The 13,539-nt window shown below is 43.0% G+C and overlaps 1 protein-coding gene across 1 annotated transcript in view; it reads right to left on the bottom strand.

The window, feature by feature from the left end:
• The window catches only part of LOC120054671 (microtubule-associated protein 1B-like), a 40,424-nt gene that overhangs the window by 18,358 nt on the left and 8,527 nt on the right, over positions 1-13,539 (bottom strand). Inside the window, exon 2 of the mRNA XM_039002198.1 lies at positions 5,858-5,959. Coding sequence (XP_038858126.1) covers positions 5,858-5,959 — 102 coding nt within the window. The remainder of the gene's footprint in view (positions 1-5,857; positions 5,960-13,539) is intronic.

The raw sequence follows: 13,539 nt of genomic DNA, 5'->3' as shown, positions 1-13,539 counted from the left end.
GTTTTCCCAGTAGTACATAATTTCTCTCTAGCCACTTTGAACAACATATTGCCACAGAGAACGACCGCAGCAGCATCGGTGACGTTATGCAAATTGTTTGATAAAGTGGAGGGGGGGGAAATACATTTATTTATAAACATTCAGCATCTGACAAGAGTGCGTGAAAACAAACTATCTGATATAATGCACTCTGATTTTATGATCCAACAAAAAAATGATTGCACATTTTATAAGGTCTAATATTTTTCAAGGGATATTTGAAAACACAGTGTTGAGTTCCATGATACCTATTAGACACACACAATCAAACCAAAACAAGTGTCCAATTCACGAGTCGCATTGCAATTTCATCATACAAAGCTTTTATTCAAAGCCAATTTAAACAAGTTGAATTGTCTGCTTTCACCAAAGCAATCAGATTTAAAGGTGCACTATGCAGAAATCACTCCGACATTTCCTGGTTGCTAAAATGTTTACTGTTTCGGTTAATATGACAAAACAAGCAAATATAGTGTAGAGAATAATTGTACCATCTGAACTGCTGTGAAATAGCTCTTCCATAACCAAAAATATTGTATTTTCAGCTGGTGTACAAAACCGAAAGTAAAAGACGCAAAAACAAAACGTTAGAATGGGAAACATAGAAATAGTGCACTTATAACAGCTCTACTACTGCTTCTTAGACTTGCTTGCAATGACAGATCTATAACTCACATTTCTATGTGAATTTGGTCAGGTGGCCCAGAAAGTTACATATTGCAGCTTTAATGCCAGTGACATACATTACCCTGTTTTCATCACAAAGAATCCAGAGTGGACTGCTTTTAGGACATTAGTAGTAGTCTTAACCTTGCTAATAGAAAAAGGTCAAATTCATTTAACAGGGAGAATATATACAATAAAATACTGTAAGTAAGGCGTGATAAGAAAAAGGCAAGCTTGACATCAAGGCAAATGTTTCAGGATCAGAAAGGAGCTGAGGGCCTGGAAACACAAATATATTTTGAGCAGCAAAGACGACGTAAGGATGAATAAATATTTCTCACCCACCCAACTGGGCTTCAGAGTGAAGAGATAGAAACCCACCCAACTGGGCTTCAGACTGGATTATCCACGAGAACTGACTCATAAGGACATTTTTGGCACTATCCTCAGAGTTCATACGAAGGGAATTGGATGTGTACTACCAGACAGTTGCATTCACAGTATGTATATGCAATATGGCAGTAGTACATACCAATAGATCCTCAGTCATGAAGAGATTTACAGTAATAACCACTGTTAATAGTTTAGGCTTCAATACAAGGACATCATTTGAACATGACAAATTAAATAATGATAAAAGAAAGCAGCTCTGATAAATAAATAAAAATCCCATTGAAAACACGGGTAACTGCCCAAATAAAGGAAACTCCAACATAGTGTCTTAATAGGGTGTTGTGGCACAACGAGCCACCAGCTTCAAAGCACCGTGGCATAGATTCTACAAGTGTCTGGAACTACTGGAGGGATGCAACACCATTCTTTCACAAGAAATCCCATCATTGGGTGTTTGTTGATGGTGGTGGAAAACGCTATCCCAGATGGCGCTCAAGAATCTCCCATAAGTGTTCAATTGAAATCTGTGACAAACACACAGACACACACACCACTTAAACCGCCTATGCTCCTTTGAGACCCTTCTTTCACAGTCACTGACATCTCTTCTTCTAGCCATGGTAGCTAAATAATGGGCAACTGGGCATTTTTATACATGACTAAGCATATTAAACACCTGTGTTGAAGCACCTGCTTTCAATATACTTTGTAAAACACATTAGACTTGTCTGCTTTCACCAAAGCAGTCACATTGGTGAAACCTCAAATTCCAAATGCCCTAGCTGTGCCACCAGGGGAAAATGTCAGCCTGGAGCCCTGCCCACTGTAACAGGGGACAGTCAGCCTGGAGCCCTGCCCACTGTAACAGGAGACAGTCAGCCTGGAGCCCTGCCCACTGTAACAGGAGACAGTCAGCCTGGAGCCCTGCCCACTGTAACAGGGGACAGTCAGCCTGGAGCCCTGTCCACTGTAACAGGGGACAGTCAGCCTGGAGCCCTGTCCACTGTAACAGGGGACAGTCAGCCTGGAGCCCTGTCCACTGTAACAGGGGACAGTCAGCCTGGAGCCCTGCCCACTGTAACAGGAGACAGTCAGCCTGGAGCCCTGCCCACTGTAACAGGAGACAGTCAGCCTGGAGCCCTGCCCACTGTAACAGGAGACAGTCAGCCTGGAGCCCTGCCCACTGTAACAGGAGACAGTCAGCCTGGAGCCCTGCCCACTGTAACAGGAGACAGTCAGCCTGGAGCCCTGCCCACTGTAACAGGAGACAGTCAGCCTGGAGCCCTGCCCACTGTAACAGGGGACAGTCAGCCTGGAGCCCTGCCCACTGTAACAGGGGACAGTCAGCCTGGAGCCCTGCCCACTAACAGGAGACAGTCAGCCTGGAGCCCTGCCCACTGTAACAGGAGACAGTCAGCCTGGAGCCCTGCCCACTGTAACAGGAGACAGTCAGCCTGGAGCCCTGCCCACTGTAACAGGGGACAGTCAGCCTTGAGCCCTGCCCACTGTAACAGGAGACAGTCAGCCTGGAGCCCTGCCCACTGTAACAGGAGACAGTCAGCCTGGAGCCCTGCCCACTGTAACAGGAGACAGTCAGCCTCACAAGAAAAAAAAAGTCCCCTTTTCCAAAACATATATCTATCAGTATCATATTCATTAGCTTGCAGCTATAGAGTAGCCTAATTACTAAAACTGTGTCACTCTGTTTGGTAACTTTCCTCCAATATACTGTATATTCTAACTTATTTGTATTAGGTATTTGTCATGAATTAGCCCATTCTGGATAAGGTTATACTGTAGGCCTGTGAAATGAGAGCAAGGCAAGGCACTGTGTGGCACACCATGTGCCCCCTGATGACTGTCATGCTCCCCCATCCTGCACCACCCTGCCCAGTAACACTCCTCTAGTGTAAACACACACACACACACAGGCTCTGCCCCACATTCCTCAACAGCTGGCCTGCCATTAGTCAGCCTGCTGCCCGGAAGAGGCTCTGCAGCACAGATTCCATAGTGGAGCACTGCAGTAACATAGTATTCCTTTTACAGAGTTGCGATAGCCTGTGCTAGCATGAAAGTGCAAGTGTGGATTATTGCGGGTGTTGGGGTGTGACACACAGATTGTGAATGGGTGAGGCCTGAAGGTTGGGCGAGGTAGTTCTTGATACTTGAGGAGAAAGTTGTCCCGAGGATAAACAAATGTTCTGGTGACTGAGGGAAGATGGGCTTCAGGGCGAGGATGGTGCAGCTGTGGCAAACTATTTTCAGCTGTGAGGTCACACACACACACTCTCTCTCCTCCTCCCACTCTCCCTGGGATTTCTCTCTCTGCTTTCCATCAACCAACTTGTCTCATTCCTCTGTCCTCCCCACTAACATGATCACTAACTCTCCACGCAAACTACACTGCAAAGATTCAAATAACCGTCCGAAGGAGCTACTCTGCTGAAGTTGTATTGTTGAGGTGTAAAGGAAGAACACTGAGGCCCAGTAAGATTGGCTCCAGAGTATAGATCTAATTGCAATATTTCTACGGCTATAGTCTGGTGTGCGTGGCGTTTAAGTTATTCTACAAGCAGACAAAAAGGAGGTTGCTTGTTGGCCTCTGGATCTCACAGGAGTGTTCTCACCTTGAGAAACCTGACATTTCCAGGCGTCACTATACAGAGCAAACATGAGAATACGACATCTGGCTATGCAAGACAACTCCTGCTGTAACTTAGGTGGGTCGCTATCTGGGCTTTGGAAAACATCACTTAGCTTAAATTATCAACTGACCTGACATGAAGAAACAGCCAGCTGGCCACTGGTAGTGGACAGCACCCATTACCAGCCATGGCATTGCATACACCATCCCAGCCAGTCAAATAAAACATTGACTCATGTCTATCATTAGCGGCAGATGGGCAGATAACCCAGAAGTTATCTGGGTTGACGCTTTCTGCCTTGACCAAGGCTGGTGATACTCTGCTAGATTTCTCAAGTAGATGTTTGGCTGAGGGAGAAGTAAAGACAAAACAAGTATTTTTCTCAAAGTCAATTCTAGAATTCTTCCGGATGTATTGTCGATTATCTGGATGATAGATAAATAAATAGCCCACTCATCTGAAAAGTTCATCAGTCTATCCGAATGAGGCTTTTCAGTGGGGCTGAATTGAAAGACGCTGGCAGAGCAACCAGATATAAAAGAAGGAGTTATCACGGGAGATACAATCTCGTGGGGAAGCGAGCTCCATCTCCACTCGAGTGTGAAGACGCTGGGCAAGTGTAAACTCGCTGGTGTTTGCCTGACTGAGCAGACCCTGACCAGCCGAGCTAGTCAAACTTTCTAATCCACAAGTGGCTTGCAGCCCCCAGCTAACGGCTGCCACAGCCTCTCTGCACGCAAACACCAAGTCCAAGGGTACTGCCGTGTTGCTAACCACTGTGGCCCAGCATGCCAACAGCAGGGAGAGACACGCACACACCTAACAGGGGTCAATAATAGAATGCGAAATGGATTGTAAGCTATAGAGTAATGTAAGGAGGTTCCAATGGCTCAGTTTGTTGGAGCATAGCAGAATGGTTATTCACATTCAAAGCAACTCTCTTGTACTATTTAGAATGATCAACTAATTTATGCTTATGGCATCTTCTCTAAGAACTGTGACTGTCATGAGATGTAACAATGTGTTTCACAGAAAATGCTTTTTTTGCTTTTCATCATGTGTCTTTGCTCAATTTCACAGCTGTCGAGTTTGAAAAGTGGGTCATAAACCGCATTCACACAGATATTCAATGTAACTCATTGAATGAACTTTGATAAGGAGCCATACAACATAATGAAAATAATAGCAGGCGTACAAGTATGGGTCAATATTTGGACAGGAAAAATAATGGCATCATTTAGATCAATAGCTCTTCAGACATTTGGCAGCTCACGGATAGGTCTGGCATTGAATGAACAACGGAGATTGAACATCAGCATGCACAATGCAAAGGTCAAAGAGAATGGTGAGATTTTTTAAGACCTAGCTAATTAATGCTACATCATTCTACCCATGTCAACAGGAGTTGGCATTTCGCGGTAACGATGAGTGGCAGCTCATCAAACAGGCCCAGGGACAACCATGTGGAACTACTACATGCCTTTGCTAAATTTTCCACCGTATCGGTGACACAATGAAAGCACCGGAACGGCAGCGGCAAGACTTCTAGTTCCTATGAGCGATTCGAGCTGAAATGCAATGAACTGGGCCTGGCAGAAAGCGAAACTCATAGTAAACGGAGTCTAGAGGGGGCGAATCTATGGCAACATACTGGATAATATCTATGTTCAGAAGAGAGCCAGGTTTGACCAATTTGGTGAACTTAATTGCCTTGGCTCAGTGGACCGCAAAAAAACAAAAACAATTTCACAACACCAGCAAACGAGAGCCTGTCAAAATATTACAAGTACAGTTCACAAATGGTATGACACAAATCAGCTGGACAGCTCCTCAGCTTTTTGTTCCAGCATGACCTGACACAGACTGTCGCAAGTTACTGCAGCTGGTCCACACTATACCAACCACAACAGCAACCATTAAGACGTCATTTTCTGCGTTGAAACGGATAAAGACGTACAGTCGAAACCAAGCCGATCAAGGACGACGGATCCCTTGCCATGATCACCATCGTGTCAAGAGACTTAATACTGAGGGCCAACAGGGAGGGGTTTTACAGTTCAGTCACTGATGTTTTTACCCAGAAGGATAGACGGATGGAAAAAGCTCCTTACCTTTTATTTCTTCCGAGAAGAAGGCAGAGTGTCGAGACACAAAGAGCTTGAGCTGCTCGTCCAGGTTACAGAATGTCAGGTCCACATCCCATGAGCGGATGCCTGTGAAAACACACACACACCAGGGTGGTTAGGAGAACACTCAATACTCAAGTCAACAGCATGTTCAAGTATTCAAACCAAACATACACTTAACTTTCAAAGGCCTTGAGGAAAGTGAAGTACCATTCATTTGACATAGGATATTATATTTCTATTCTCGTAACGAAAGGCAATGCTAGCTATTGTGGAGTTTAGTTGCACCTGACAGAAGCCATACAGACTTACAGTATATGTAATTGGCCAGAGATGGAAGTAGAACGTGCCCAGGCTCAGAGTTGCTTCATAATAACATACAGACATAACTCTGCCATTTTACAACCCGATTATTGGACAACACTGCCTAGAGTAATTATATCGTTGAGGTTTGTGTTAATGTCGGTCAGGCTAAGGGATTGTATTTAGAGGAGAAAGGGAAGGATTCAAACTGAAACTACAACTAGGGAAGCAAAGACTTCAGGGATGGGCTGAGAGACTAACTCACTCACAGATAACATGGAAAATGCTACTTGTGTACCGGTAATGAAATTACAAACATATTTTGAGTTAAAGCTGCAATATGTAACTTTTTGGGCTACACCAGCTTCAAACAGCTGAAAATACAATATTTTTGGTTATGGAAAATATATTTCACAGCTGGATTAGGTGGTGCAATGATTCTCTACACAATGACTGCTTGTTTAGTCAAACGGAAATTAGGCGAACTATTCGAATTTTAGCAACTAGGAATTGGCGGAGCAATTTCTGCATATTGCACCTTTAATAAGTAACTCACATACAGTAAACAATATAATAGGTTATGGCTCTGTCACTGTTGGAGGTTCTTTTTGTAACGTCAACATGCTATAAATACCATGCAGCTGATAATTGAACGGAGGCCTCAAATTCCTAGACTAAACGACATAGCAGAAGTACAATAACATTATGTAAAAATAGACTAAATACAATAAAATGACCAAGACATGAACTAAGAGTATGACAAATGGATAATAAGACAGAATATAATGTGTACATTTCATCTACAATTTTGCTGCAATTAAACTATAGGCTATATAGCATAGGTTAAAACGTGGACTTATACTGCATGAAAAATGTATACAAAGGGTATGTCTGTCATGTCTAATGTGGTACACGGGTGCAGTGTCAAATCCAAATTGGAGGGCACAGAATTCATATGGTCCATATGACGTGCCCTGCATGACAAGAGAGCTACACTGCCAAGAAAGACCACTGTAGTAAAGGGATTAGCCATTTAAGGGCTTAAGCATTGCATGTGGTGATGACATAACTAACAGTGGGCGGGCAATATCAGATTCAACTCTACTAGAAAAAGTAATGAATGCTAAACAGCAAAGTAGACCCTGGTGAGCAAATTGACAGACTTCTAATTTTATAATCTAAATATTGTAATGAAGACATACTGTAGGCCTATTTGAACACAAAGGGCAAAAGACAAAAAAACGAATTCCCCTGCCTATACGACCATATGTATGATGAATCTTCACTAAAAAAGATTTGCAGAGAGAAGATCTGCTTTTGAATTCGCTCACCATAGTGAAGATCAAGAGGGACAATGAAAAAGCAAGAGGAAGCAGCCTCCCCTTCTGTCTGTCTGGGACAAATTTAGCTCCGACCTCATCGGCACATGTTATTTTTATTACTTCTCCAAAAACAGAGAAAAAAGCAGTAGAAGATTTTTTTTATACACTGCAAGGCAGCCCACTAGTCTCCCAGTCTTCCGAGAAGACAGTAACTCCTCAACCAATTGTAATCATTGCTCAGTTCGTCATGAACATTTTAACAAAAAAAGGTGAGAGACCACTGGCCTAGGGACCAGCCCAAGGTTGTTTCAGCTCATTCTGGAACAACTAAATGAAGATGGGACGATATCTATAAAATTCATTATTATACTCTGTGGCACTATTGTTAGGCTACTGCTGAACTGTTTAATAATTGGCAAATTACACAGAAAAGGGACGGCTAATAAATATATATATATATACACGTTCATTCAGCGCAACACACACTCATCCTTTAAAAAAAAAAAAATTACATCTCATATATATATAAAAAATATTGAATGAAAAGAAAGTGCGTGTTCTGATCTCTGGGGTCGGGCATTCCATTCTGAACTGTTGGGAATTACGACCAGCCATTCTAGACTGAACTGCCACTACAGACATTGTGTTGACATTATTTCTCATTCTTGTAAAATTCTGTTTTAAAGTTTGATGAAGTATTGCTACAGTAGCTTACTGCTATGCTCGTTGAGGATTTTGGCAAGCTCATTCAAATTACACAGAGAGCAGAAGGATATTAGTTTGTCACAATGATCTAGCCAAGCACACTGTTTTAGCATGCATCCTATATTAAACATTATTTACGTTTGTAACACTGAATGTCTTGGGCAGCTCAAAATAAGTTACTGCCCTTTGATCAGGAAAGGAAGATCCAAATCACTGAATACCGCACCCATATAACAATTCCTAGTTTTGTTTCTAGACTGAAAAGTCTGAAGCAAATGTCTCAGAATAGCACCCAGGCTAGGGAAGAACATGGACCTGGGCATTACTTTACTTCCGTATAACCTCAACAGGCAAACATCTTTGTCTGGCAGTGATTTGGAACTTGCATTGAAAATATCTAGCCATTTGTCCTGATTTGCATGCACATTCTGAGTGAAATGAATTGATTCAAAAGGAAAACAGTACTAAAAAGGGTCTTACTGGACTCACCAGCTCCCGCTTTCTCTTGTTATGGACTTTACAAGGAACACATGACTGGCTCAACTGTTCTGGGGAATAATGTGACATGTGAAATGAAGAACGCAATATGCTTTATCTCCTAACGTATTGCACAAGTTGACAGCAAGTATTAACTTAAAAAGTTGCTACAAATATTCAAAATCATTGAAAAATTTCCCCAAAAAATAGTTGACGGTAGGGCCGGGCGATATGACGATATATATCGTGTGACGATAGAAAAACGTCTATCGTTTCATATTATGCTCTACCGTTTATTTCGTTGTGTCGCAAATCACACTTTACGGCAATAGTGTTCGGCAACTGGAAGTCGCTTTGCAACACAAACAAACATGGAGGAGAGTGAACGCGACACAGAGCACGGAGACCGTACCTAAAAGAGGGGCTACTTCGGTCGCATGGACGTGGTTTGGGTATGAAAAGTCTGACACGGACCAGAAAACCATCCTCTGCAAACTATGCCGCAGGCCGGTCCCAACAACAGGCTCAAACACCACTAACCTCTTACCACCTACGCAATAATCATGTGAAACAGTACAGAGAGAGTCTACGGATGAGACCCAAAAAAGTACAGTCGAGTGCTCAAAACAAACCCCTGACTCAGACGTTGCAAGAGGCTTTTGCCCACGGCACACCATATGGCAAAGAATCACGAAGATGGAAGGAGAACAGCTGCCGTTACAACTTACATCTGCAAAGACATGGCCCCAATTTACACGGTCGAGAAACAGGGGGTTTCATGAGTTGGTGCAAACACTCGACCCAAGGTACCAAATGCAAATACCTTTTATTTGTTGAGTATAATTCAAAATGTAATAAGAAATAGGCCTTCACATGAGGTCATTATATATAAACTATTTATTAATTGAATTTACAGAAAATGTGTATATCGTGATATGTATTGTTATCGGGATATGAAATGACCTATATCGGGATATGAGATTTTGGCCATAACGCCAAGCCCTATTTGATGGTATTGAAAAACCCATCTCATGGCTTTTTCCAAATACCCCAGTATACCAACTGCTCAAGCCTGCATACCGCCGCAACTGATTCATAGATGACGCAATCACTATTGCACTCCATACTGCCCTTTCCCACCTGGACAAAAGGAACCCCTACATGAGAATGCTGTTCATTGACTACAGCTCAGCGATCATCACCATAGTGCCCTCCAAACTCATCACTAAGCTAAGGACCGTGGGATTAAACAACTCCCTCTGCAACTGGATTCAGGACTTCCTGATGGGCCGCACCCAGGTGGTGAAGGTAGGTAACAACACATCCACCACAGGGGTGCGTGCTTAGTCCCCTCCTGTACTCCCTGTTCACCCACAACTATGTGGCCGGGCACTCCAACACTATCATTAAGTTTGCAGAAGGCACGACTGTGGTGGGCCTAATCGCCGAGAACGATGAGACAGCCTACAGGGAGGAGCTCAGAGACCTGGCAGTGTGGTGCCAGGACAACAACTTCTCCTTCAACGTCAGCAAGACAAAAGGAGTTAATCGTGGACTGCAGGAAACAGAGGGCCGAGCACGCCCCCATTCACATCAACGGGGCTGTAGTGGGGCGGGATGAGAGCTTCAAGTTCCTCTGTGTCCACATCACTAAGAACCTATCATAGGGCTGGGTGATATGCCCCCCCCAAAAAAAATTTGGGGGGGGATTTATTTTTAAATTGGACGTTATGACAGTATTTTATGTTTTGGAATAAATAAAGTTCTTCATTTGCTTTATGAGTACTGCGTAACCCTAGGGTGGGAACACATACATTCTAAGAGACTTCAATGGGTCTTTCTCCCTTCTGATTGTTTTATACTGTTCAATTCAACCAAAGTCAACATTTCCTGCACTTATTTGAGATAATTTCCACACTGCCACGTAGGGCTGCACGATATGCGCAAGAAATCTGAGCCTTATTTTTAACCAATTGTTGCAATTGCAATTTGACTATCAATTTAGAGCAAAACACTTGGGTTAACTGTTGGAATCGTGGAAATACAATGACTATTCTAATTATATAGTTAAAATATAATAGTGGGCACTTTGAATAAAGTGTTTGACATGACAAGAAATGGAAATGCCAGGGAGGAGTTGTGTCAGGGTAAGAACTAAAGTGTTGTTATGTGTTTCCTAGGGGACCCTATAATCTTTGGCTACATTGAACGTTCTCTCTTAGCTACTTCGTGTAGCTAACATATTCTTGCTTCGTGTATTCCTCTTTCATTTAGAAGATACTGTTGCACTAACATGCTGATTTAGGTCTAAACCATCACTGGTATTATCAGGCTGTATAGCTAATTATGTAAGCTCTTACTCAGTACATTTATTAGCTAGCTAGCGATTAGCATTAGCGGCTAACAATCAGCAGCTAACAAGATTTAGGAACAACTTGCTAAGAAAATACACTAGCTGTTTGCAGATGTAAGAAACACAAACGAATAGTGTAATTATAAAAACGCTAGTGGATTTATATTAAGAACCAAAGTGAAAACGCAAGTGTCTCTTGGTCGAGGAACAACAAATGAGCTCCTTGAGTGAAAGGTCTGTGTGGAAAGCGGCATCGAGAGAGAGTGGCGAGAGAGGACTCAAGTAACGAAGTAAACTATAAAGATGGACATTACACACCGCGTATAACATTTAACAAACCAAACATTCAAATACCGTTATAGAAGGTAAAGTAAAAACCCAAACTGGTCCGTGCATCAATAACAGTATATCGTAAAAAAAGGTATACCGCTCAGCCCTAACCTATCATGAGACAAACACACCAACATAATCTTGAAGAGAGCACGACAACGCCTCTTCCCCCACTCAGGAAGCTGAAAAGATTTGTCATGGGCCCTCAGATCCTCAAAAAGTTGTACAGCTGCACCATTGAGAGCATCTTGACTGGCTGCATCGCCACTTGGTATGGCAACTGCTTGGCATCCGATCGCAATGCGCTAGAGGGTAGTGCGTACTGTCCAGTACATCCTGCAATCCAGGACCTCTATACCAGGCGGTGTCAGAGGAAAGCCCTAAAAATTGTCAAAGACTCCAGTCACCATGTCATAGACTGTTCTCTCTGTTACCGCAATGGAAGCAGTACCTGAGCGACAAGTCTGGGATCAAAAGGCTCCTGAACAGCTTCTACCTCCAAGCCATAAGACTGCTGAACAGTTAATCAAATGGATACCCGGACTATTTGCATTGAGACCCTTTTTTTTGCACTGACATTCTTGCACACTTACTGGACCTTACACACACACAAACTAGGGCTGGACGATACATTTAATGAAGTGGAATTAATGTTTTTGCACGATATTCCAAATGCCTGTATTGCAAGGCATCAAGGTTTTGTTTTCTTTTGTTTCTATGAGCGTTTATGGCCGCTTGTTCTCATGTTGTCTTTTTGGTCTCGTCTCTTTCTGTGCTTTGTGCACCTTCCCATTTACACCACGGATCTGTATGTAATGACGAGATGATCATCCTAATATAATATCATCCTAGGACCATGCCTCAGGACTACCTGGCCTAATGACTCCTTGCTGTCCCCAGTCCACCTGGTCGTGCTGTCCCCAGTCCACCAGTTTCAACTGTTCTGCCTGCGGCTATGGAAACCTGACTTGTTCACCAGACGTGCTACCTTGTCCCGGACCTGCTGTTTTCAACCTTCTCACCCCCGCACCTGCTGTTTAACTGAATGATCGGCTATGAAAATACATTTACTCCTGAGGTGCTAACCTATTGCACCCTCTACAACCAGTGATTATTATTTGACACTGCTGGTCATCTATGAACATTTGAACATCTTGGCCATGTACTGTTATAATCTCCAGCCGGCACAGCCAGAAGAGGACTGGCCACCCATCAGAGCCTGGTTCCTCTAGGTTTCTTCCTAGGTTCCTGCCTTTCTAGGGAGTTTTTCCTAGCCACCGTGCTTCTGCATCTGCATTGATTGCTGTTTGGGGTTTTAAGCTGGGTTTCTGTATAGCACTTTGTGACATCGGCTGATGTAAAAAGGGCTTTATAAATAAAGGCAGGCGACAAGCTGAGGTTCAAAATAAGCCCATAGAAACACATTGGGCTTATTTTGGACACATTTTGGCGAGACTGAAACCTCGCTTCGCCTCTTCCTCTCTCTTTACTAGGGCCATCCCAGACTAAAAAATAATCTTGGTAGAACGAGAGTCTTCTGTTCTTTCGACCAATTGATAGGTCGAAATGTGAGATAGATATATGTCTGTCTCTGTCTGTCTACACACACACAAAAGTTTAGACACCTACACAAAGGGTTTTTCTTGATTTTTACTATTTTCTACACTAGAATAATAGTGAAGATATCAAAACTATGAAATAACACATATGAAATCATGTAATAACCAAAAATAGCCACCCTTTGCCTTGACAGCTTTGCACACTTGGCATTCTCTCAACCAGCTTCACCTGGAATGCTTTTACAACAGTCTTGAAGGATCTTCCCACATATGCTCAGCACTTCTTGGCTGCTTTTCCTTCACTCTACGGTCCGACAAATCCGAAACCATCTCAATTTGGTTGAGGTCGGGGGATTGTGCAGGCCAGGTCATCTGATATAGCTAATGTATCATTTTTTTCCTTTAACGAGTCCGACGTGAAGGACATACTGCTTTCCCGGGAACAGGCCCAAATCCCAGTAATTTGCGTAAAGACGGAGAAAAAGAGGACGGAGGTCGGGCTGCCTTCTGAGAATTCATAGGCAATCGAATAAACCCCCACTGCTTTCCGTTCTACTAGCTAACATGCAATCATCATTGGAAAATAAAATCTATGACCTACGAGGAAGATTAAACGAC

This window comes from Salvelinus namaycush, chromosome 10 (genome assembly GCF_016432855.1).
Source record: "Salvelinus namaycush isolate Seneca chromosome 10, SaNama_1.0, whole genome shotgun sequence".
NCBI classification, from domain to species: domain Eukaryota; kingdom Metazoa; phylum Chordata; class Actinopteri; order Salmoniformes; family Salmonidae; genus Salvelinus; species Salvelinus namaycush.
The sequence above is the reverse complement of the archived record's forward strand: the minus strand, read 5'-3'. Positions and strand labels throughout refer to the sequence as shown.